The sequence below is a fragment of the Spermophilus citellus genome (genome assembly GCF_964194105.1).
Source record: "Spermophilus citellus genome assembly, chromosome: 8".
Taxonomy (NCBI): Eukaryota; Metazoa; Chordata; class Mammalia; order Rodentia; family Sciuridae; genus Spermophilus; species Spermophilus citellus.
In genome coordinates this window covers 54,777,601-54,805,461 of record NC_138189.1, presented here as the reverse complement: position 1 = coordinate 54,805,461, position 27,861 = coordinate 54,777,601, and the positions used below count along the sequence as shown (strand labels likewise).

General features: G+C 33.9%; 1 protein-coding gene across 2 annotated transcripts in view; it reads right to left on the bottom strand.

Moving 5' to 3' along the window:
* LOC308654772 (UDP-glucuronosyltransferase 2B15-like) overlaps window positions 1–23,122 on the bottom strand; it is a gene marked incomplete at both ends in the record, with an annotated part of 31,783 nt that extends 8,661 nt beyond the window's left edge. Inside the window, 3 exons of one of the 2 annotated variants that reach the window (XM_081304420.1) lie at window positions 1,174–1,305; window positions 20,950–21,098; window positions 22,399–23,122. In XM_081304420.1, coding sequence (XP_081160546.1) covers window positions 1,174–1,305; window positions 20,950–21,098; window positions 22,399–23,122 — 1,005 coding nt within the window. The remainder of the gene's footprint in view (window positions 1–1,173; window positions 1,306–20,949; window positions 21,099–22,398) is intronic. The other variant, XM_081304421.1, reaches the window with a different exon arrangement.
* Window positions 23,123–27,861: the final 4,739 nt, after the last annotated feature.

The window sequence follows — 27,861 nt, the reverse complement described above, 5'->3', positions numbered from 1 at the left end:
CCTAGAACCAAAACAAGGAGCTGATTTTGGAAATTGAGAGCAGACTTCATGAACTGTAGTATAATTTCTATGTGCTTAACTTGTATATGCAATGTGAATAGCAAAGTAACTTTAGTTCTGCAGAAAAGAAAAACACTTGAGTGATTAGGAGAAGACTGTATCAGATAGAAAACTACAAACTATATGGCAAACACACAAAGACCACAAGAGTATTCTGTATGTAGAAAATATGGTATTAAAGCATTTTATGGAGCTGCATCTCCTGAATTCCAGCCCTTGCTAGGCTTGCTTCTGCTTGACTCTTTCTGATACTGTCTTCTTTCTCCTTTGAATGTGTTAATCTGATATTTTAGAAGCAAAATCCTTTGGGGCACATTTCATAAGGGTCCATTTTGAGGGAAGGAACGAATTTCTACACTTTCTTTAATATTTTCCTTCTTCAGAAATTATCAGGATCTTGTCTGTTAGTGCAACCTGTTTTTTTTTTCTTTTTCTACAAATAATGTGACTTATTGTGAATATGGAGTCAGGGTTACAGGCTTGTTCAACTCTGGTTAGCCTTTCTCTTCAAAACTCAGTTCATTAAAGAATATGCTTTTATATGGGGGTATTTTGAACTCATACTTTCAGAGGTTCAGCACATGTTTGGCAGATTCCAATGCTCTGAGCCAGAGATGAGGTAGAATATGATTCCAAGAAGCTTCTTCTTAAATAAGGGTAAGCAAGGAACAAGGTATTGCATAGGATATCTAGAATCATGATAAAATTTAGCCTTTTTCAATACCTGCTTAATATTAATATTGGTGGTCCAGTTATGAGTTAACTTTTTATAGCTTTCTGATAACATTTGCTATGTATATGGTGCCCTCAGGAATCCTGCAAGGAAAAGGAAGAAGTGGCAGGGAAGAATGTGGTATCTGTGTAAATGGTGTGATACCCTTACAATGAAAATTTCATAATAGACTTAAAATATATTCTTTATGATCATAATGTTAATGTTAACATGAATTAAACACTTTCTACTGTTTAAAATTACCACACATATTTTTGTTTAAAACATGGTTTCTGAGATGAATTATATGTATTATGATAGGTTATGTTTCACAAAGGATGCTTCATTAATCAAACAGACTTTTACATACTTGTTTCACTAAGAGGGCACCTTTTTCTTACCTTTTGTGGAATCTGTGCAAGGGCAAATGCAATTATATTAGCTTTCTCTTCTGGCATGTTAGAAACCATCGACCCCAGAGAAAATACCACGATACCATTTTCTCCAGAACTCTGTACAAATTCTTCCATTTCCTGTGAATAAAACATTTGCTCCATCAAAAAAGTTCAAAAGGGAGGGGATTTAAGAGGGCAGATTAGAAGAAGGCTGTATTCCTAAGTCCTTCAAGGGTCAAAATACAAACAGGGAGAATACTGCTTCTTAGTGAGATGGGTGAAAGGAGGATTTCACTAAAATTCAAGATTGTATAATCAGAGTATCTCAGAGACTCAGAAGTTTGTATTCATTAATCAAAGAAGACTGTATTGGAACCAAAGTGTTTGTGGAAGTGGCTGTAGTAGTAATGGTGCTTGCTCTCGGTAGAAAGAAAAACACAGAGAAATACAGTGGACATATTTGATATAAAAAAAGCTGAGGTCAGAAAAGCAACCTGAACTTAGCTGATCCAGAGGCTGCACGGTGCACTGATAATTGAAAAATTACGTTTCTTTACTCGCTGGGGAGAGATGAGGTGCAGTGATCTTGAAATGGCCATACTTCAGCTGCTGCTAGAATTGGGAGATCAGAGCAAACACTGTTGCAATGCCTACTGTGTGTGGCCTAGTGTGTACCTAGCTAAATGGGAGTAAAACAGGCACAGAGAAGATTTTACTCCAGGGGAATCAAGTCAAAGAAGCAAAATGGGAGCACAACTTACTTTTCCTTTGAGACTGGTGGTTCATGTGACCAGGTGAAGTGGGTAGAGAATCTGAAAATGCAGGTGTGGAAACACTGAGGGACTAAGCCCAGGAAAGCTGTGCTGGGGCCCTCAGAATGTGTGGAGGATCACCTCGCCTTCTGGTATGGGCTAATTTGAAAATTAAATCAGGCTGAGTGCATTTTGCTCAGACATCTCACCCTGTGCAGAATTGGTCCCCCTTTCTGCATGAGCCTACTCACACAGAGCTGAAATCTCTATCCTCACCCACTTGCACACTGACTACAATGTATTTCAACTCTGGAACTAATGCAAGCTTGCTTCCTGATTATGTATAAAAAGGTGCGATTCTGAGAACTTGGTGCTTTCCACTTTATGAATTGTGTCCTATTACTTGCCTCTCCCACCCCCATTCTTCGTGGTTTTCTGTTTTTAAGCTGTCCCCTCTCCACCAGTGTTCAGTGTCTTGGGATGTATGAGTGTCTGCTTTCTTCTCTCTTGGCCCTGACCAGAATAAATCCTGTGTCTTTTCTTCAAAGAAACAAAGGGTTTCATTTGGGATTTTGAAATAGCACCTTAACATGGCCAAATGAATAGAATTCTTGGGAGGCTACTGAGATTCAGATTTCTTACAGAGATCAGCAAGTTCCAGGCCCTCGGTGTGTGTCCATCTATTCTCTTCAGAGCAGACACCCATAAAGGTGATTAGACCTAAGCCTCATTCATCAGAATTCCCCTCATAGAACACTGAAGCAACCAATCCTGGTGTGCATAGATCTGTCTGTGCAGGCAAAGCTCCAACTGATAGTTCTTCCCATTTTATCCTATGTCATACCGGTAAGAAGGGAAGCTGAGACATATTTAAAATAGCTTTAGTCTTAGGCCACTCCAACTGGTAGCTCAGAGAGAAACAAAGGAGAAAGGGGATAACAAAACCCATTCTTTGCTCTGGCTCTCCTTACATAGCTTAAGAAGAAATGAAAGAAAGACAGTTGGGTCTAGTTGGTGATCATCCATTTTGCTGACTGTTTTGACCACTTCAGTGGAAAGGATTCTTTCATTTATCATTAATAATAGTTTTACATTTTCTTATTCTCTCTCTCTCTCTCTCTCTCTCTTTCTCTATGTGTGTGTGTGTGTGTGTGTGTGTGTGTGTGTGTGTGTGTGTTCTTTCAGTGCTCTTTGGTTCATGGATATATATTTATATACTTTTTTTTTCTTAGTATTTTTTTAAATGTAGTTATTTTTCCTTGCCTTGTCTTTTGAGGGTTAGGATTTTTTGATCTGTATATATTTGTTTCATTTGTATTGTTTTTATTTGTTTCTCTTTCTCTCTTTTATTCTCCTGCTGATAGCCAGAGTCTATTTTCTCTTTCTCTCTTCCTTTACTTTTTTTCTCCTATTTTCTCCTCCATCCTCATAACTGTCATCTGTGACATTTCTACAGCATTCTCTCTATTCACTTTTGAAAATTGCAAACCCTTTTTCTTCCTTCCTATCACACTTCATTTCCTCTTAATTAACTGCATTTTTACCATCTTTCAGAACAAACTGGTTTATATATCTCCTGCTCCCACCATTAACACTCTTGAAATTATTACTTATGTGGATGACATTGTTGATACCTGTTTCTTGATTTAATGCCAGATCTAGTATGGTTATACACTTTGTTGTTGTTGTTGTTGTTGTTGGCAATTGATGATCTCACCATTTATTTTTTTTTTATTTTTTTAAGCAATTGATGTTATAGAAGCCGTAATAGAATCCAAATATTTATTTTAGTGCTGTATATTGCTTGTTTTGTTCCTATTGTTTGTTTCCCCCTAATCTGTGAGTAACTGGAAATCTATAGTGTTACTACAAGTTCACAGGGTGGAGAAGTCTCCAGCTAAAATAAATTCAACCAAAATATAGTTCACCTTGTTCCACATACAAATTAATGGCACTCAGTCTCTTCTTATACTTTAATGCAAAGATTAAAATACACACTATTGATAAGACCTTAATTAGAAACAGCTGGGGGTGAGCTCATATCTTCTAACTATGGAAATCCATTGCCACAGCAAAAACAGAGAGAATTAATGCAAAGGCTGTGAATACCACACCTACAAGTGGTTCGAAATCAAAATCATTCTAGGACACTTTGGAAAGTAAAGACAATGCTCTATATAGAGTGGAAGAGATATTTCCCCCTAATAGATGTATAAAACCCAACACAAGTCTACAAGAAATATGTAAAATATGTAAAAAAAGAAATATGTAAAAACAAGATTAAACCACATAGAGTTCATAATTTACCAAAAACTGACCCCAAAGTTATTGTAATATATAAAATATCAGATGAAGAGTTAAAAAACTCATTATAAAAATGATCAATGAATTCCTAAAGAACATAGAAAAACAATTGATTAAACTAAGGAAGTTACTACAGAATATAAATAAAAAATTAAATGAGATAGAAATATTGAAAGAGAATCAAACATGAATCATGGAAATGAAAGACAAAATAAATCAAAGAAAATGTCCAGTTGAAAATCTGTATAAAACAGTAGACAATACTGAGAACAGAATCTCAGATATAAAAGAAAAAGTGGTCATCCTTGAACATTCAGACAGTTTTAAAGTAAATAAGTAACCACGATCAGAATATATAAGAATGTTAGGACAACATTAAGAGATTAAATGTAAGAACCATTGGAATTGAGGAGGGTTGTGAGAGGAAGGCTAAGAGAAATTGATAGCCTGTAAGGGAAATAATAATAAATAATTTTCCAAACCTTGAGAATGAGACAGATATCCAGATACAGAGGGATATATCCAGATATGGACCCCAAATACACAGGATCAAAAAAGAGCACATTTTAATTAAAATGCCTAACATACAGAACAAAAATAGAATTTTAAGATCCTTAAGAGAAAATTGTCAGGTCACGTTTAGAGGCAAGACAATCAGAATCACTTCTCATATCTTATCACAAACTCTAAAAACCAAGAGATCTTGGAACAATAAGTTTAAAGTCCTAAAAGAAAATAACTGTCAACCAAGACTGCTATATATAACAAAGCTATTCTTCAAAATCAAATTGAAATATAAACTTTCCTAGATAAAAAAGATAAAAAGTAAAAGAATTCAAACAACTAAACCAGAAATACAGAACGTATTTATTTATTTATTTATTTATTTATTTATTTATTTATTTATTTTTAAGAGAGAGTGAGAGAGGGGAGAGAGAGAGAGAGAGAGAGAGAGAGTGAGAGACAGAGTGAGAGAGAGAATTTTTAATATTTATTTTTTAGTTCTCAGCGGACACAACATCTTTGTTGGTATATGGTGCTGAGGATCGAACCCGGGCCGCACGCATGCCAGGCGAGCGCGCTACCGCTTGAGCCACATCCCCAGCCCCAGAACGTATTTAATAAAATGATTCTTATGGAAGAAATAAAAAACAAACCCCAGAGTTCAAAAATAAACAAATCTGATTTGAAAAGTAACTAAGCAAATGAGAACAGGACCAAATTAAACATAAATAAATCAAAATGACACAAATTAATAAATATCTCTTTGTTATTAAATTGAATATAAATGGTCTCAATTCTCCAATTTAAACATACAGTCTGTCAGAATGGATTATAATGAAAGATCCAATGATATGTTGTTTGTAAAATATGCACCTTACAGATAAAAGCAGATACAGGCTGAAGCAAAGGATAAAAATGATACATAATGCAAAGGGAAACACAAAATAATCAGGATTAACTAATCTCATATCTGACAAAGAAGACTTCAAATCAAAATTAATCAGAAGCAATGGATATGGCCACTTCCTATTGGTAAAGGAAATAATTTAACAAGGAGATATAGCAATTATAAATATTTAAGTCACAAACATGGGTCTAACTAATTATATAAAGGAGACACTACTGAAGTTGAAGCCTCTGATAGACATAAATACTGGGTGATTTTCAATACAGTTTGTTTATCAAGGTCATTCAAATGTAAAATCAGTAAAGACTCTTTACTGAAAAATATTATGAGTCAAATGGACTTAAAGATATCTATAGAATGTTTTATTCAACATCATATTAATAATACACTTTCTTCTTAGCATCTCATGGAACCATCTCTAAAACAGGCCATATTTAAGATGACAAAGCAACTCTCCTCAAATGCAGAACAATTGATATAATTTATTATATCCTATCAGAACATAATGAATGAAATGGAAAATCAACATGACAGAACCATACTAAAATTATGTAAATATATGGAGATTAAAACTACTGTCTTGAATGAAACAAACAACCAAAACAATTAGATTATAGAAGAAATCAAGAGAAATTTAAATATTCTTAGACTCAAATGAGAGTAGTAATACAACATATCAGAACCTCTGGATTAGTATGAAGGGAGTTTAAAGAGGAAAGTTATAGCTGAGTGCCTGTATAAAAAAAAATCATAATGATTCCACATAAAAAAGGTATTCATTTCAACGTTCTTGAAAAAGAAGAACAAACCAATTCCAAAACCAATAGAAGAGCAATTAGGAAAGTGAAATAAATATGAGAGAGAAAAGTAGGAAAGAAATAAATGAATTAATAAATATCCCTTTGGAATTATATTGAATAGTTATATGAATATAACTATAATTATATTGAATAATTTGTAATTGATATAATTCTATACATAGAATATCCAAAGGACTCCACCAAAAGACTGCTAGAGCTAATAAACAAATCTGACAAAAATAGCTGATTACAAATCAACATACAAAAATCAATAGCTTTCCTATAAACCAACAATGAATCTTCAGAGAAAAAATTCAGGAGAATAATTCCATTTACAATATCCTCAATACAAAACAAACACACTAAAAACCCCTGAGAATAAATCTAACAAAAGAGTTGAAAGACATCTATAAATAAAGAAATTAAAGAAGACACACAAGAATATGTAAAGGCCTCCCATGTTCATGGATACGTAGAATTGATATTGTTAAAATTGCCAACTATAAAAAGCTATATACAGATTCAATGAAAATACCAATGATGTCCTTCACAGAATTAGAATAAACACTCCTAAAATTCATTTGGAAAACTCAAATCCCAGAATAGTGAATGCAAATCTAAATTCAAAAAGCAATCCTGGAGGCCTCAGAACATCTGTCTTCAAATTATACTACAGAGCATGGAGCCATCATATCACCCAGGCATACCACTTTTATACTAACAAAAACTGCTTGTTACTGGCATAAAACCAGACACATTGATTTTTAGTACAGAATAGAAGACAGAGAAAATCCCATACATGTACAGTCATCTGATCCTTGACAATGGTGCGAAAAACATACATTGGAGTAAAGATTGCCTTTTTAATAAATGATGATGGAAAAACCGCAAAACTGCAGAAGAATTAATCTAGTCCCTTATCTCTCATCCTGCACAAAAACCAACTTAAAATTAATCAAAGACCTAAAAAATACAATTAGAGTAAATACAATACAACTCCTAGAAGAAAACATAGGGTCAACTTTCCAGCATATAGGCACATACAATGACTTTCTCAAATAAGACCCCTAAAGGTCAGAAAGCAATGCCAAGAGTTAATAAGTGGGAAGGCATCAAATTAAATAGTTTCTGCACACCAAAGGAAATAATAAGATTTGTGAAGAGAGAACTTATGGAATAAAAGAAAATATTTGCTATCTACCATTTACAAAGGATTAATATCTAGAATATATAAAGAATTAAAAAAACTTTACACTAAAAAATCAAACAACCCAATTAATAAGTGGGAAAATAAATTAAACAGATGCTTTGCAGAAGATTAAATATAAATAGTCAACAAAAATATGATAAAATGTTTAATATCATTAGCCATTAGAAAAATCAAAACTATACTGAGATTTCATCATATACTAGTCAAAATAGTTGTCATCAAGGATAAAAAGAATAATAAATGCTGGAGAGGATATGGAGAAAAAGGAGTAGTTTTTCACAGTTGGAGAAGGCATCGTAAATTACTGCAAACACTATGGAAATCAATATGGATAGATTCATCAAAAGAGTAAGCATGGAACCATCATATCACCCAGGTATACCACTTCTCAGTATTTATCCTAAAGAATTAAAGTCATCTTATTACAGTGATACAAGCATACCCATTTTCTAACAGTGCAATTCATAATGGGCAAACTATGGAACTAGTCTAAGTGTCTGCCAATGGATGACTGAATAAAGAAAATGTGGTATGTATACACAATGGAGTTTTATTTAGCAAAAAGAACTAAACTCCTATGTTCAAAGTTGTATGTTTTCTCTCATATGTGAAAGCTAGAGAGGAAAAAAGAAAAGAAAGATGGGATGGATCTCATGAAAATCAAAGGGAGATATGTTGAGAAAGGGACCAATGGGAGGGAGGTGGGTAAAATGGGAATTTCTGGGAAGTTATGTTGGCCAAATTGTATTGTTATAATGTGTAAATATATGAATGTGTAACATAAAATCCAATCATTAAGTACAATTATAATGCACCAACAAAAATGTTGGAAAAAAAGACAAACAGAAAACACTAGAAATGATTGATATGTAAACTAAGAGGAGAAAAATCATGTATTATTAGAAATTTGGTGTCAATGGCCATTCTTAAATTAACCCAAACACTCATTTTCTTTGGAAAGAGATGTGCATTATGACCTAAAAGTTTTACTAGGCTTACTTTATAATATGTCTCCCTGTGTGTGCTTGTGTCTGTGTGTCATGAAGAATGACCTAGAGCCATTAAACAGTAATTTGAAAGGTGATGTTCGAAATTATTATATGTTGATTCTTAATTCATAACTTCACTCATTACTAAGGTCAATTTTTTGGTTAGACACTATAGCTAGAACTTTACTTGTCTTCAATTCTCATTGTTACATTTCTAGTAAATAACTTAGGTTTATTTTAGGCAGGTTATCTGGATAATTTTTTAATTTGAAATTATTAGTACTTATTTCTCTCCTAGTGAGCACTGAACAAAAGTTACTTATAACTGGGATTGTTTTACATGTTTATATTTATTATGTCTATAATACTTCATTTCTCACTTTATAATTTGTGAGAGTTTCCCAATTCTTTCCTCTGTAACATTCCATAAAAACTGAAGGTTAAAAATCACTGACATTCAGAAGATAAATAGTGTGGTTTGGAGTTTTTTCTACATAATCCTAAGAATCCTAACAGTTCTCTACTTGTTCATTTCAGAACTATATTGATCCATAATCAGCATTTTCACTGCATTAGAATGATACATATATCTGAGTGATCATATATTTGGGTTGTTTATAAGTATCATGTTTTGCCCTGAAATTTGTTAATGATATTGAAGTTTCACAAGAATGAACTGTGTATAAGTAGTTGTGAAGAACCCTTATCACCACCTCATATGACCAATGGGAATTGTTGCACCCTGTTGGGTGTTCCTCTGGACCTTTTATTGAACTGGCCAAGTTGTTGAGTAGCTCACTCACATTATGAAAAATTTGTAGGAAATATATGTTTGTCTAGAATGTTTAAGAAGTAGAGTTTTAGTGGTTCCTACTCCATAAACAAGTTATGCAATTAATCTCTTTATATATAGGAATACTGTTCCATCAAAAGTTTTTTGAATGTCTTGTTCAAACCATAATCATAAACTCATCCTTTTTCATTCCATTTTAAATATATTATTTTCATGATTCTCTCTGTAAAAGAATGACCAAATTCTTCCAAACTAAAAAGCACACGTTCTATTCCTAATCTTGTTTTGCACCAACTCTTCTGGAAAAAGGAAAAAAATAAAAGAAATTTTCCAAAGCACTGATATAGATAAATTGATAAAATGAGTTTTAATGTAGCAGTCACTACTCCTTGGACCTTGTGACATATCCAGTTATTTTGAGATTGCAATAAGATAGAACAACATGTTAAGCAATATATTCAATATATTTTCTCTCAGCTCAAATGTTCTTCATATGTGTGCTGTACAAAAATTTTCTACTACTATTTTATAAATATACCCTATAAAAAATTAATCCCTGAAATAGACAAATGACTGTCATTATGCAACATTATTTTTAAAGGAAAAATGTTTATCATATAAAAATTCAGAAAAACATGAAAATCTATGTAAAAAGATTCTCCTAGATGATCTTTGGTTCATGCACAGATTTCCTTGGTTTAAAATTTGAATACTTTCATTGTGGTCTCTCTCTTTTTTAATTTTTTTTTTTTTTTTTTTTTTTTTTGCGATGCTAGAGATTGAACCCAGAGCTTTTTGCATCATTGTGGTCTTTTTTGTCTGCTCATGTAACTACATGAACAGATACATACGCATATAAAATATAAGTGAAAAATTGAAATTTTTTGTATTTTTTTCTTCTCACAAAATAGTGATATTATTATATTCAATAGTTTGCCTTTTGGTTTCCAGCTAAACTTATGTTGTGAATTAATGTAGTTAAGCATTTATTTGCACAGTAATTGTGGCAGGTGAGGTGGTGCATGCCTATAATCTCAGCAGCTCAGGAGGCTGAGGCAGGAGGATCACAAGTTCAAAGCCAGCCTCAGCAATGGCAAGGCTCTAAGTAACTCCACAAGACCCTGTCTCTCAATAAAATACAAAATAGCTGGGGATGTGGTTCAATGGCTGAGTTCCCCTGAGTTCACTCCTTGGTACCAAAAAGAAGAAATAAAAATAAAATGCAATAAATAAATAAAATAATTGTAATGATGTGGTGTATACTGGAATAAGTTTTAAAATCTTTCCTTAATGTGTGACATTCAACTGTTTTCCAATATGTATTCTATAAGTAACTGTGATGAACACACATTACATTAATTTTCTGTTTGAATAATTTCCATTGATATACTGTGAGGTGCATGACTATTTGCATTTTTAAGAGTATTGATATATTTGGCTTTTTGTCATTTGACAAAAGTGTTATGCCTGCTTAAACAATACAGAAATTGTCTGAGAATCTAATCATTACTGGAAAAGCAAGTCATTTGAGGGAGCATTGTTTTATGTAATAAAGAAGACAGTGTTTCTGATATTGACCTGTGTTCAAATCTTTTTTATGTAATTAATAAAACCTGCTACTATTACTACTTATCATAATCACATTGCTATCTCTCTTCTCATTGCCCTCTGCTTCCTTCTGCTCTCTTTCTCTTGTTATTGACACAGTCACTCTCTCTTATTCTGAATGGGGGAATCTTTCATGATCACGAGTTAATTCATTAACACTTACAGTAACCCTGTCTCAGTGTTTAGTCACTAATTTTGATTTTCTGTTTGAACTGTGTGGAACTTACTATAAGCAACACTGTAATTCTATTAAATATAAGGCTTGAGTAAGGTCTCAATATATTGATGCCTTTAAGAATGTAGGGAGGGGGCTGGGATTGTGACTCAGCTGTAGAGTGCTTGCCTAGTACATGGAAGGCCCTGGGTCCGATCTTCAGTACCACATAAAAATAAATAAATAAAATAAAGATATTGTGTCCAGTTACAACCAAAAAAAATATTAAAAAAAAGAATGTAGGGAAAAAGCCACTCTTGATAGATCACATAACAGTATGACAAGTGATGTTTGCTTTCTAAGCTTGGTATTTATTTAATGTATTTTAGACTACTCTATTTCTTCCTATGAATTTTTATCCTATTTGTGGACAGAATTTTCTTTTTTTAATTTGGTAATTGTAAACTAAAAGGCTGTACTCAGAAATAAATGACAAGAAAACTTAGGTCATCATTATATGTGCAGTACGTATTTTGTGTGCTTATTCTATTGGGAAGGTATAATGTTAAGACCCAAGTTTCCCAAGGGAGTTTTCCTGAGGTGTCCCTAAGATTGGCATATGGCGGAAAGCTCTCTTAAGCTAAACATCCTTATCATGGTCTAGGATACAATAGTCTGAGTTCTCAGGGGAGTAATTGTTCAAATGCTGGAGTGAAGACAAGTAAGGGCCAGTCATTTATATCACTGAGAAAAGCAATTTCTTTTAAGCAAGATGGTTGTGAAGATCTTAAACCCTTAAAATACAATTTTAGTAATTCCACTTGCTCATATGATTGCCAAAACTCATTAATTTGCCTTTAAGCCAATTGACAGAATATCTGTTCTCTAGGACTTTGGTTGAGAATAATATGTTGATCTTTCAGAAAATGAGTTTCTGGAGAGGGCATCCAAGATGGCAGGCCAGAGGGAGGCAGGATTCTGTGTTGCTCCATGACCTGGGACTCAAGTAGTTGGAGTACTGCTTCTCTGCATGAGATAGAACCCCTCCACATACAGTTGCTCACATGCAGAAATAAGAGCTGCTGTACCCACTCAGGGATCCAGGCCTCAGCATCAGAGCAGAAACTCTGACTACTCACCCACGCAGGACTTCCAAGTGCCAGAACAGGACGACTGGTATTAGCACCCATGCAGAACTCTGGGCCACCCACTCATGCAGAATTCCAGGATGCCATTTCCAGCAGGACACCAGCTGCTACCCACACTCAGGAACTCTGGCAGCCACTCCCATGTGGACCCTCATCTACCAATGCATGGCTCCCCAGTCACCTCCATCTTGGGACTCTGCAGCCACTGCCTTAGCCCCTCACATGTGGCAGCCTGCCTGGACCTGAGGACATTACACAGGTTCTGAAGACAGTTGACAGTCACAACACTGCAAGCCACAGAGCTCATCTCTGAACACATTGCCCAATACCATTGCCTGGGTCCTGACACCTAACCCAACACCCCATTGCTGAAGGAAAACACCTCAATCTTGGGTCAACTTCATCACTATCTTTGGTTAGGAAAACTCTCAGTTCAGAACATGGGCTAGCCAAGTACCCATAGTTTCTAATACCAACACCACCCTATCCTGGCAGCCACTAACCTGGCACAGTGACTGCCCAGTACAAAATAACTCTCTGTGACAGGTATGCATCCCACTGAGCACAACATACAAAGGTCGCTGATTAGGAAGTAGTAAGGGAGAGGTTGTGTGAGATACAGTTTAGAGACCGATTTAGAGACCAGGAACTGTGAGGTCTACAAGTGAGATAAGGAGATAAGACCAGGTGCCCACATCACACAGGTGGGCCCCAAAGGAGATCCTTGAAGTGCAGTTTCCCATCAGGGACAGGCAGGTACTATAGGCAACTTCCAGGTGGCCTGTACCCAAGAACAACCCTCCCACCCTGATAACCTTCACCATCATGAGGGCAGAGATACTAGCTAACAACAGACAACCCCATCTATTGGATGAGAAGTGAAGAGGACATATACTAATCTCCAACTAAAACAATCCCTATTTGTTATTTTAAGATTTTTTTCTTTTCTCCTTCTCTATCCTCCCACCCACACATCCCCAACATTTGTGAAACCAAGTATTTTGTATGAATTAGGATACTGAGGACTAGGATGTCTGAATAGTATATCACAGTTGTGTCATATATTCTTTTTTCTCCTATTTTTATAATTTTTGCATTTTTTATTTTTCTTAATATTCATGTGTGGGTTTTTTATGTACTCATCTGTGTTCCCACTCACCCAAATTACTTCCTCTTTGTTCTTCTGTTACTATCCTTTTTCTTTAGATCCCTCTGACACTTCCTATGATATAATAACTCTGTAGCCTCACCTCCTTTCTCCTCAGCATATCATCCTACACCTCACCCCTGGTTCTTTGTCTATAATCAGAAAATCCTTTTGAAAACCTGCTGTTTATATTGTAGATAATAATTGAATTCACCATTTCTGTATATTGTAACCAAACTGTAAACATTTTAATAGCAACTATTTGGTGTAAGGTTGTATGTATATTGTATGTATTGGGACCTGTTAACATTGTTCTTCCCCTCAAAGAAGAGGTATTTGAAACCTGCAGGGGCACTATAAGCCTGTAGAATAAAATACTAATGCCTCAGATACAACGTGAAAAAACAAGGGAAGAAAGTGCCCAAAACAAATCAGGATACTACATTATTAGAATCCATGGCCAGCATAGCAGAAGAAATTACAGAGAAGGAGTCAGGATATACATAATGAAAATATTCTGTAAAATGAAGAATAATATAAGAGAGGAAATACAGACACCAAAAGATCATTTAGATAAAGAGCTGCATAAGCAAGTACAAGAAGCAAATGATTATTTCAATAGGGAGATAGAGGTTTTATATATATATATATATATATATATATATATATATATATATATATATATATACACACACACACACACACACACACACACACACACACATACACACACACACACACACACACACCACAGTGAAGATGGTAAGAAATAATGAGCAGAACATTCAAGATTTACAGGATAGCATACAAAGACCAAAATTTAAGAGTTATTGGGATAGAAGAAAGCAAAGAGCTCAAAATCAAAGGCATGAACAATCTGTTCAATGAAATAATATCAGAAAATTTTCCAAACATGAAGAATGAATTGGAAAACCAAATACAAGGGGCTTACAGAATGCCAAATGTACAAAATCACAACAGATCCACACCAAGTCACATTATAACAAAAATGCCTAGCACAGAGAATAAGGAGAGAATTTTAAAAGCCACAAGAGAAAGGAATCAGATTATTGAGAGGGGGAAACGAATTAGGATATCTGCACAGCTTTCAACCTAGATCTGAAAGCTAGAAGATCCTGGAACAGCATAAACCCAGCTCTGGGGGAAAAAAAAGGATGCCAATCAAGAATCTTATATCCAAAAAAAAAAAATTAAGCTTTAGATTCAAAACTTCCATGATAAACAAAAGTTAAAAAAATTTACAAGTAGAAAGTCTGCACTACAGAACAGCCTTGGCAAAATATTCCATGAAGAAGAAATGAAAATCAGCAGAGGAAGGTATTACACTAAAGGAAAAAACTAATCAAAGGAGAAACCAATTAAATATTAAAAATAAACAAAAATGGCTGGAAATGCAAATAATCTGAAATAATAACCCTGAATGTTAATGACCTAAACTCACCAATCCAAAGACATAGACTGGCATATTGGATTTTTTAAAAAGAGCCAACCATATACTGCCTCCAAGAGACTCATCTCATAGGAAAAGACATCCACAGACTTAAGGTGGAAGGTTGGAAAAAAATCATACACCTCACAGGGACTGTGGAAGCAATCAAGGGATTTCATCCTTATATTAAATAAAACAGACTTCAAGCTAAAGTTAATCAAAAGGGACAAGGGATGACATTTCATGCTGCTCAACAGAACAATACACCAACAAGACATAACAATTATAAGTATATATGCCCCATACAACGAAGCACCCATGTTCATCAAAAAAACTCTTCTCAAGTTCAAGAGTCAAATAGATCACAACACAATAATTCTGGGTGACTTTAACACGCCTCTTTCACCACTGGATAGATCTTCCAAATAAAAGCTGAACAAAGTAACTCTAGAACTCAATAATACAATCAATAACATAGACTTAACTAACATATATAGAATATTTCATCCTTCAACAAGTGTATACACTTTCTTCTCAGCAGCACATGGATTCTTTTCTAAAATAGACCTTGTATTATGCCACAAAGCAACTCTTAGCAAATACCAAGAAGTAGAGATACTAACCCGAATTCTATGAGCTCATAATGGAATGAAAGCACAAATCAATGCTAAAATAAAAAATTAATAGCTATTCCAACACTTGGAGACTGAATAATATACTCCTGAATGAATAACAGGTTGCAAAAGATATCAAGGAGGAGATTAAAAATTCTTAGAGGCAGATGAGATAACAGATACAACATATCAAAATCTCTGGGACACTGTGAACCCAGTGCTAAGAGGAAAATTCATTGCATGGAGTTCATTCCTTAAAAGAAGAAAAAGTCAACAAATAAAGGACTTAACATTACATCCCAAAGCCCTAGAAAAAGAAGAAGAAATCAACATCAAAAGCTGTAGATGTCAAGACATAATTAAAATCTGAGCTGAAATCAATGAAATTGAGACAAAATAAATAATTGAAAAAATTGACATAACAAAAAGTTGGTTCTTTGAATAAATAAATAAAATTGACAAATCCTTAGCCATAATAACAAAGAGAAGGAGAGAGAAAACTCAAATAACTAACATATGTGATAAAAATAAAATATCACAACAGACACTACAGGAAAAACAGAAGGTAATTAGAAATTATTTTGAAAACTTGTATTTCAATAAAATAGAAAATATCAAAGGCATTGACAAATTACTTGAGTTCTATGATTTGTCCAAATTAAATCAGAATGCTACATACAATTTAAACAGATCAGTTTCAAGCAATGAAATAGAAGACACCATCAGAAGCCTATCAACCAAGAAAACCCCAGGACCAGACAGATACATAACTGAGTTCTACAAAACCTTCAGAGAAGAAGTAATATCAATACTCTTCAAGTTATTTCATGAAACAGCAAAAAAGAAAAGCATTTCCAAGCTCATTCTATGAGGCCAATATCATCCTGATTCCAAAACCAGGCAAAGACACATCAAAGAAAGAAAACTTTAGACCAATATCTTAAATGAAAAGATATGCAAAAATTCTCAATAAAATTCTGGCAAATCGAATTAAAAATTTAATCAAAAAGATACTGCACAATGATCAAGTGGGGTTCATTCTAGGGATGCAAGGTTGATTCAACATATGGAAATCAATAAATGTAATTCATCAAATCAATATACTTTAATATAAGAACCATATGATCATCTCAATATATTCAGAAAAAGCATTTAACAAACTACAGCACCCCTTCATGTTCAAAACATTAGAAAAACTGGGAATAACAGGAACATATCTCAATGTTGTAAAAGCTATCTATGCTAAGCCCAAAGTCAACATCATTCTAAATGGAGAAAAATTGAAATAATTTTCTCTAAAAACTGGAACAAGACAGGTATGCCCTCTTTCACCACTTCTGTTTAACATAGTTCTTGAAACACTGGCCAGAGTAATTAGACATATAAAGGAAATTAAAGGGATAGAGATAATAAAATAACTCATATTAGCACTATTTGCCAACAATATGATTCTATACTTAGAAGTCCCAAAAAATTCCACCAGAAAACTTCTAGAACTAGTAAATGAAATCAGCAAAGTAGCAGTATATAAAATCAACACCCATAAATCAGATGCATTTCTGTATATCAGTGACAAATCCTCTAAAAGGGAAACAAGGAAAAGTACCCCATTTCCAATAGCTTAAAAAATAAAATAAAATACTTGGGAATCAATTTAGTGAAAGACATGAAAGAACTCTACAACAAAAACTATAGCACACTAAAGAAAGAAATGAAAGAAGACCTTAGAAGCTGGAAAGATCTCCCCTGTTCTTGGATAGGCAGAATTAATATTGTCAAAATGACCATACTACCAAAGCACTACACCAATTTAATGCAATTGCAATCAAAATCCCAATGACATCTCTCATAGATATATAACAAGCTGTCATCAAATTCATCTGGAAAAATAAGAGACCCTGAATAGCTAAAGCAATCCTTAGCAAGTAGAGTGAAGCAGGTGGCATCATTATAACAGATCTTACACTAGACTACAGAGCAATAGTAACAAAAACAGCATGGTATTGGCACCAAAATAGACTTGTAGACCAATGGTATAGAATAGATAACACAGATTCAAACCCACAGAATTACAGTTTCCTATATTAGACAAAGGTGCCAAAGACATACGTTGGAGGAACCATACCTCTTCAACAAGTGATGCTGGGAAAACTGGAAATTCATATGCAACAAAAATGTAATGAAACCCGTATCTCTCACCAGGCATAAAATTCAACTCAAAGTGGATTAGGGACCTTGGAATTAAACCACAGACAATGCACCTAATAGAAGAAAAATAGGCCAAATCTCCATCATGTTGGATTAGGCCCGACTTCCTTAATAAGACTCCTATAGCACAAGAATTAAAATCAAGAATCAATAAATGCAATGAATTCAAATGAAAAGGCTTCTTCTCAGCAAAAGAAGCAACCAGTAAGGTAAACAGAGAGCCTACAGTTTGGGAGCAAATTTTTACCACATGCACATCAGACAGAGCACTAATCTCTAGGATATATAAAGAACTCAAAAATCTAAACACACACACACACAAAAAATCAATAACTGGGCCAAGGAACAGAACACACACTTCTCAGAACATTATACACAATCAATCAACAAATATATGAAAAACTGTTTGACATCTCCAGCAATTAGAGAAATGCAAATCAAAACTACTCTAAGGTTTCATCTCATTCCAGTCAGAATGACAGCTACTTAAACTACAAACAACAATAACTGTTGGTGAGCATGTGGGGAAAAGGGCACACTCATACATTGCTGATGGAACTGCAGATTGGTGCAGCTAATATGGAAGGTAATATGGAGATTCCTTGGAAAACAGGGAATGGAATCACCATTTAACCCAGCTATCCCACTCCTCTGTCTATAACCAAAGGACTTAAAAACAGCATACTGCAGGAACTCAGCCATATCTGTGTTTATGGTAGCACAATCACAATAGCTAAAGTGTGGAACCAACCTAGATGTGCCTCAATAGATGAATGGATGAAAAAAATGTGGCATATATACACAATGGAATATTACTCAGCAATAGAAGAGAATAAAGTCATGGCATTTGCAGGTAAATGGATGGCATTGGAGAAGATAATGGTAAGTGAAAAAACAAATGCTAAATCTTTTCTCTGATATAAGGGGGCTGATTCATAATGGACATTGTGGGGGGCATGAGAGGAATAGATCAACTGTAGATAGGGCAAAGGTGTGGGAGGGCAAGGGCTTGTGTAGAAAGACAGTGGAACAAGATGGCCATCATTATTCTAACTACAAGTATGAAGACATGAGGGGCTGGGGATATAGCTCAGTTGGTAGAGTGCTTGCTTTACATGCACAAAGCCCTGGTTTCAATCCACATCACCACAAAAATAAATAAATAAATAAATAAATATATATATATATATATATATATATATATATATATATATATATATATATATCATGAATGGTGTGACTCTACTTCGTGTACAACCAGATATATGAAAAATTGTGCTCTATCTGTGTAATATGTATTGTAATGCATTCTGCTTATATAACAAATTAGAATAATAAAACTAGTTTATATTGTGTGTAATTATATCCACTGTGCTTGTCACATATTAGCTAATTGATATTATTAGTAATAGAGTTACCATATGAGATCTGAACTGGATACATTTACAAGAGAAAATCTGTGGTAGTTTGTTTAAGCCATATTGTGAGTTTCTATCTCTCAATTTGAATATAATCCAAACTCATATACATAGCAGTGTTTAGGGTATGCTAAAATGAATTAAATGTAGAAAAACCCAAATATTACTATTTCTAAGTATTAATCCTACCTTTTTGGTATAATTAGGGTCTTTAAAAGTAGATAACAAAGTTCAGTTATTCAGAAGGAAAAATTGTTTCGTAGAAACAAAAAAGGAATAATTACAATAGTGAATATTGCTTTGGATCCTATGTTTGTACCAAGGACATTGTGTATCATTAGTATTATCTACTTTTTCCATGTAACACAATATGAAATTGAACTATTAACAGATAAGTAAGTGTGAACGTCTAGAGAGTTCGGGTCCCTGGGTAAGGGTCGCGAAATAACCAGGACACAGGGGATGCAGAGCAAAGGCAGCAGTTGCATGCTGAGATTTATTTGCAAGTTCCTTTTATATTCTTCTTCTAACAAAGCAAGCAATTAACACTTTACCAACATTGCCCAAATACCATGCCTCAGCGGGTACACAGAGCTAAATTCAGATCCTTCCTATTCATTTGATAAGTACCCTCCCAAAGTTCTTTGTAGACATTATCTAATCCTCTGAGGATGCATTTGTTTCTTTAGAATATACTGTTCCCAGGACAAGTATGCAGGAAGCTTCTTCCTCCTAGCCAAACCATGCAGAACTTGTGACTTGCGATAAGAGGAAGAGAACTTTTTCTCCTCCTAACTGAGGTTTGCCTCAGCTGACCTAAATCACAATCACAGCTCTTGCAAAATGTTAGGCCTGAGGGAGCTAAACTCTGCACACTCAAACCCCAACAAGTAAGCATCATCACATGTAAGAACAACCTCATCCATGTTTACATCATTTGTTATCTGCAGTCTTGCAACAACTTTCTGAGTGGTTCCTCTGCATTGTCTTTCCCTCTAAAATCCAACGTGGTGACTGCATTTTTAGATTTTTCAAAACAGAAACTTTATTCACATTTCTCTTATGCTTCACTCTTTTCAATGGCTACCCAATGTGCTTCACAGATATTTTAAACTCCTACTAATTATCTGGCTTTCACTTACCTCTCTAGCATCATCTGCACTATGCTGAGCCTTCTTCTGCTGAACTATTCTTGAAGTTCTTGGGAGTTTTCCTTACTATTGTATGTGCTTTTCCTTTTGTGTCTCCCTCTGTCCCTCAACCCCTTTTCCTATCCTGTGGATTCTTTAGAATTCACTTTAGTTATTAAGGATTTTAGGATTTTTTTTATGATCTCCGCTGGAGGTTTCATTAGTATTATACAAATTTATTACTTGTTACAGTCTCAGTACCCAGATGGAATATAAGGTCTGGTTGATGCATAAACTGTGTCAATTTTATAACTCTCTCTATCCAGCACTTATCTCTGGTATATGACAGTCACTTAATAAATATTCTTTGTATTTATTAGAATAAATTATTCTTTGTTATGTATTACATAATGAAGGCCTTAATTTTACTGACTACTCTCAAAGGATATCCAATATTCTACTTTCTTCTGTGACAATATGAAATGCCATTACATGTGATGACATAGAAATGCCTGGGTCTATAATTGGCAGAACTCTTTATTTTGCTTTTCATATCTCTGAGTTAAACACTCTGAATTAAGAATGCAGACTAATTTCTACCAAAAATGTTAATCAAACAGAACAAAACAAACAGGAGAAGATTTACCTTAGGGAGGGGTTTGGCAGGTTTACAGTGGAGTCCTCCAACAAAGTCAAAATTTGGTAAGAATGGACGAGGAAATTCTAAATCCCAATAGGTTCGAATGAGCCAAAAATCAGCTTTTCCCATTGTCTCATATATTGTAGTGGGTCTCCCTGAATGGAGAAAAGAAAAAAGAAAGCAAAAGAAGAAAAGATAATGAGAGACGTGTATCTTGAAGGCTTCATATAATTTTCATAAAATGAAATGGATTAGTGTAGGCAAGATGCTTAAAGTGCATGTGTGTACATGTGTGTGTGTTTGCATCCTTCAATTGATATGTTTTATAGTGTGTGTTTTGTACTATGATTGATGTGTTTTAGATGTTAATATGTACATAAACTAATTGTGTGGGTACTTTCTAATGTTCCATCAGTATATATACAATCACAAATAATTACTAACATAAGCAAGCACAGAAGTTAAGATGAAGTTCATTCTCTCTCTAAAACTGCAAAAGTAACCTAAATTTTTAAAATCTTTGTGAGCTCCATAACCAATCAGTGTTCCCATAACTGTAAAGACATCTTTTCTAGGAGTACTCAGTCTAATTCTCACAATTGAACAAACCATTCCCTTGATTCTTGATTCTACAAGTGAACTGTAATGGTCAGTGAGTATGTCTGAATTCCTAGTGACCACTACTGCAATTGCCTCATATTAAGAGATTAATAATATTAACTTGGTAAAATTTATATATTTGAAAATAACAGCCAGAAAGTTTTACAAATCATTAAAATAGAGATTTGTTCTCATGCTTACTTTAGTTCATATTGTCTTAAATGGTAAATATTATGCTTTAAAAATATAGACTAATAAGGTATGGTTCCACTCTGCATAAAAGTTTTAGGCCTTAAGACATGATTTGTTTTTATTAAAGGAATGTGAAATATGAAATGGCTCAATTTATAGCTCTCTGTATCTGAGATAGGCACACTATTTACTTAACTGTGAAGGATTATTTAAGGTAATTCAGATAAATATTTTAATTTCTAAGGAGAAAACAAAGCTATTCAAAAATAAACAATTTCCTCCATGGTTCATACATATGGATGTGCTAGTAATACATATGTATGTTACTAATTTCATGTCTATCATCATTAAAACATTTAGTGAAATTAATAATGACTGTCATTAAAGATGAAAATAGTTGTTAAATGCAGAGAAATCTTTCATGAATCAATTTGCAAGTTATGGCTTCCTAGAGCATTCTGTACAAGTGATTGCCACTGGTTTCTAATTGGTCCTACAATGTAAAAGCCCTTTTTTATTGGTGAGACTCTTTGTTCGTCTTATTTTCATCCCATCCTTTTATTTACAGAAAATAAAATTCTTCTGATTTTATATTTATGAAAACTCAGCTTCAAAGTCACAGAAAAATTAGGATTTCAAGTAATAATTAAAGAATCAACTTACCTAGAGCTTCACTGTAAAACTGATTCCATCTCTTCACATCAAATATCTGGAACCAAAAATCAAAATAAAGCATATTCACTGTATTTTTAACCCTCTCCATGAATGTCATTTGATCACTTAATTCTGACATAGTAATGGGCACATAGGAGGGAGGGACTGTAAGTCCCCCACTGTACTTTTCATATGTGTAGCCAAATGTGCAGCGGAGAGTGTATATAAATGGTATTTTAAGTAGCTCAGCTAGCAGCTCACCACAGGGACCAACAGCATCTGCAAGAACGACATCGAATTTTGATTCATGTAGTTTCATCATAAGTTTCTTGTTTAAAACTACATTTCTGCAGAGTTGTTCAATTGTATCAGAATAGTCTTTGAAAATTTTTTGCACTAATGAATAAAATTCCCAAAAGTCATCTTTCGAAATATTATAAACCCATTCATGGATCCATTTGGAGAAATGTTCTTCCAAATATTGTTCACTTGACGGTGCAGGGTAAACCTCAAAATTAATAGCAGATGTTGTGTTGGGATTAATAAGAATGGAAGCTGTTGATGTCAGAACAGTCACCTCATGACCTCTCTGGATAAGTTCATCCAGGATTGTCTTTATGTTGATCCAATGGCTGTATTCTGTGGGCCACACCAGCACTTTTCCACAGCTTCCAAAACTAAAATAACACATGAGTTGTATCAGCAGAAGAACCGAGTTCCATTTCACAGACATCTTGGTACAATATAATTCTTCTTTTACATTAGCAGCTCTTCTTTTCTTCAATTTCTCAGACTTATATCTCAGGACAAAGCAATCCAAAGTTAAAGTATAACTCCTGCACTTCAAAGTACAACCATAGTGTTAACAGGTTGATCGATAGGAGAACAAACACAAGATAGAGTACCTAAAGGTTATAAAAACTTTTTTTACACTTCTTTATTTTTCTAAGTGATATTTTCCAGCTAAGATTTAATGATCTCTCATATATTCAATACCTGTCTTATGTCTTATGTTTTAGAGTGATATCAAAAACAGTGGCAACTGAGAGGATCTCTTATATGTATCAAATAATAATACAAGTGACACAGCATTTCTTTGATTACCTGATTCAAAGGTAATTTTTAAAGATTCTCGATATTTATGGGTACTCTACAATTCACCAATTTAAAATGTATAATTCAATGTTTCCTAATATATGCATAGAATTGTGAAATCTTATTATTTATGAATTTAAATCCAATTTTTCTTCTGGGTTTATTCCATTTTATATTCCTATAACAAAATACCTAAGTCAGGGGTGTATTATAAATAAAAGATTCATTTTGACCATGATTCTACTGCCTGGATTGGTATCTGATTAGGACACTGTTTAGCACACTCTGGCTATGTCACAACATGGCAGAAAAATAAAATGGGAATTGGGTATGTACCCAAGAAGTCAAGCAATTGGAGTGACTTCATTTCATACCTACTGTCTTTTGCAGCAAGTAATCCAGTCCTTCCATAGACATATTAATCCTTATTAAAGTCTTAATCATTGCTATGGTCTGAAAATAAGGTTTCCCCCCAGAACTTCTATTTATGCAGGACTATTCAAAGGTAAAATCATTATTAGATTATGAGAACTAAAACCTAATTAGTCCAAACTAGAGTGCACTGAGTGGGTGTAACTCTAGGCAGGTGGAGCTTGGCTGGTGGAGGTGGGTTGTTGGGGGTGCATTTGCCCTGTGGAATCTCAGTGTCTGTCTCTCTCTCTCTCTCTCTCTCTCTCTCTCTCTCTCTCTCCCTCCCTCCCTCCTTTCACTCCTTGACATGAGCTGAACATCTTTTCTTTGCTATGTCCTTTCCCCATGATGTACTATTCATCTTGGGCCCAGAGCAATGGTGTTGGCCATCAATGGACAGAGATCTCTGAAACCACAAGACCCCATAAATATTTTAAATATTCCTTTAAGTTATTCTTAGGTATTTTGGTTACAGTGATGAAAGAGTTGTCTAAAATAATCACCTTTTAAAGTCACCATACCTCTCAATACTGTTACCTTAGCAACCAAACCTAAATACAAAGGTGGGAAGTGACCAGCTCTATTCAAACACACAAATTCCCTACTAAAAATATATATTCAGTGATGCAGACACTAGTTGTGATGGTCTTGAATGAAGTCCACCTTACTGTTATTAACAGGTATTGTTAATATTTTGCTTTAACATTAGTGAGAAAACATTTTCTTCAGGTTTATCACTTATGATGTTATTATTTTTAATGTTCTTGGAAGAAGACAATCCATAGGAACTTAACTCATATTTAGCTACTTATTATTATTGTTTTACTATAAAAGGTATTCTGTGCAAGTTATCTGGAGAATCATTTTAGTTATTTTGTCTTTCAATTTAAGGGTAGTAAAAGGTAGTTAGTCATAGATGAAATTACTTTATATCACTTTCTGTCAGCTCTGTGTTCCTGTGTAGCTTATCTTAAAGTTTGTTGGAATTTTCCAATCACTCCCCCTTAAATAACTTCAATAATAAGGTTAAGAAATGCTGATTTTTTGGGGGTCATGGTGCTATGGTTTAGAATTTCAATGAAATTGTTCCAAGTGTCCTATTTATAATCTAGGAGTATATAGGTATAGTTATATGTTAAGTTATCATATTTCTTAGGTCATTGTTTCTATATGACATATTTTGTTCTGTTATCAAGTTGATACTCTGGTAGAATGTGCTATGTCTAACTGGGTATGAGGGGCCCTCCTCATCACCTTTCTGTATCCTACAGAGAGAACTTGTACCACAAAGAGGTTCAACAGGCATTTCTTCAGTGGAGATCGGGTCAAACTTTTGATCAAATCACTTCAACTTTTAGAAAGCTCCTGGTAAAGACATGTTTGGTTGGAATTGTTTCAGAATTATTCTTACTTAAGATCACCAATACATATCTACAGCTAAATTACTATCTAAAAAAAATAGCAATCCCATATCATTCAATTTACTCTCCCCTGTGTGTTGTGTGTTAGTCAACTTTGTGTTATGCTAAAAAAATACCCAAGATAATGAAGTGATAAGGAAATATTTTTTTTTTTGGCTCACAGTTTTGGAGGCTAATGGTGAAGGGGTACATCATGGTAGGATCCTGTGACAGAGAAACTGGCTGGGAGTTAAAAAAGAGAGAGAAAAGAAGAGAAGGGGTCTAAATTCCAATTTAGACCTTTCAAGGGCATACCCTTAATTACATGAATTTCTTCCACTAGGCCTAGATCTAAAAATTCTACCACCTCCCAGTGTTGCCTTGGACTATGGACCAATCCTTCAACACATGGGCCTTTGTGACACATTCAAGATCCAAAGTATAAACCCCTCTCTCCCAAAAAGTAAGAAAATGTAGAGGAGACAAAATTTCACTACTTGTGTCTTTAAAACCATATACTTGCTTTTTTTTCCTTCATTGAATTAAAAAAAAAGTTATTTTAGATATTGGTGGACCTTTTTTTTTTATTCATTTATTACATGTGCTACTGAGAATCAAACCCAGGGCCCCACACATGCTAGGCAAGTGCTCTACTACAAAGGCACATCCCAAGCCCTCCTTCATTGAATTTTTTTACTGAATAATTTATTATTTTCCCATTGTATAATGATGACAAACTTTTGAATACAAAATATATAATTTGTAATATATAAAGCATATATTTAAAATAATTTTTAAACAAGAGATAAACAAGATAAAAATTTTCTAAATATTGACCATGCAGACTGTACATTGTCCAGAGCACTCTTCAAAATTATAAGTTTTAACTGGATGATACTGGTTTCTGTAGGGAGAGTCTGTAGGTTTCTGTAGGGAGAGTTATCTCTGTGATTCACATGGGGCATCAAGGTACTCTGTGTTCCAATAATTGTAAACTAATGTTCAATCTTTATCTCACTAGTTTGTAGTCCAAAGCTATCCATGCTGTAGATAATATTACATGATAAAGGTAGAGTAGTATAACCTATGTTGGTGAACTAATTATCAACATGTGTTTAATTCTGTGACATCCTTATGAAAATAGTACAAATTCAATTTGAGAAAATTCAGAAAATTGCGAAAAAGTATAAAAAATAAAATGGGATTCATTTATACTCCCCATCCTACTTTGAAATTTGTATATTTTAATCCTAGTTTTTATTCTATGGAGTGCCTCATATGTCATGAAGCGTTTTTCTCTTGGTACTTCACAATTTGCTCTCTTTACTCATTACCTTTTACTTTGATGTGTCTGTGATTGGACCTCTGTGTGTATCTTACTCGGAATTCATTGTACTTCTGGATTTTATAAATCAATGTCTTTCATCATACATTAAAAGTTTTCAAGTATTTTTTAAAAGGTCTTTTTTTAGATCATTCTCTTTTCTTATACCCCCACTTCACATATGTTGGTGTGTTTAAGTGTGCTCCATAATTCTGTAGGGCTCACTCATTTTTTCTTCATGTTTTTAGTCTCTCTATTCTTTGGATCATATAATCACTGTTTACCAACCTGTTATGTTGACTGACTTTTATCAGCTGCTGTTTCAGGTCTACAGTTGGGTCCCTTATGATGAATTTTTTAATTTCAATATAGTAATTTTCTATTTTAATATTTTCTTTTGATTCTTTTAAGGAATAGAATAACTATCACTATTTGTATCTTCAATGTTAGATATTAGATTCTTATTACAACTTCTTTTATTCTTGGGAGCTAGTCCAGGGAGCTCCTCCTCATGCTGCCACATGAAAAAAATGGCTGGTGAAAAGTTTCCTGTAAAATATCTCTAATTCCTACAGATATTGAAGGACAAAACAAAACAATTAGGGAGTTAAGAGGAAAATTTTATATATCAGGAAGTTGCAATTTAAGAAAAAAGAGGACATGTGAAAATTAAAAAAGAAATCCATTTGAAGTTATAGATTTGTATATCTGATTTTGGAGGATTTTGTTTGTTTAATTACTTAATAAGCAGTAGAATGACTCCAGTTAGTAATCCATGGCTGGAAGCTGGGGAATGGGAAAGTACTGATAGACATCTTTGTGGTGATTCAAATGCTTTTGATCCAGAATGTAGTAATAGTTGCACAACTCTGTGAATTGTTAAAAACACTTATTAATTTAAAATGCTTAAAATGTAAAATGTTATTTTTTACTTCATTATTAAAGAAATAAATTACTGGCCATATTTGGCCCAGAGGCCCCAATTTATTATTTATAGCTTGTACCATAAATTAATTCCTACATATTCAAAATAGCAAATACTTTTATTTTTATCATTTACATCTTAAACATCTTATCTGTATTACTATTGCTATTACTATTATTAATATAATAATTATTATTATTATTAGGTACTCTGGATTGAACCCAGGGGTACTTAACCACTGAGTCATATACCCAATTTTTTTTTTTACATTTTGCTGAGAGATAGGGTCTCATTGAGTTACTTAGGACTTGCTAATC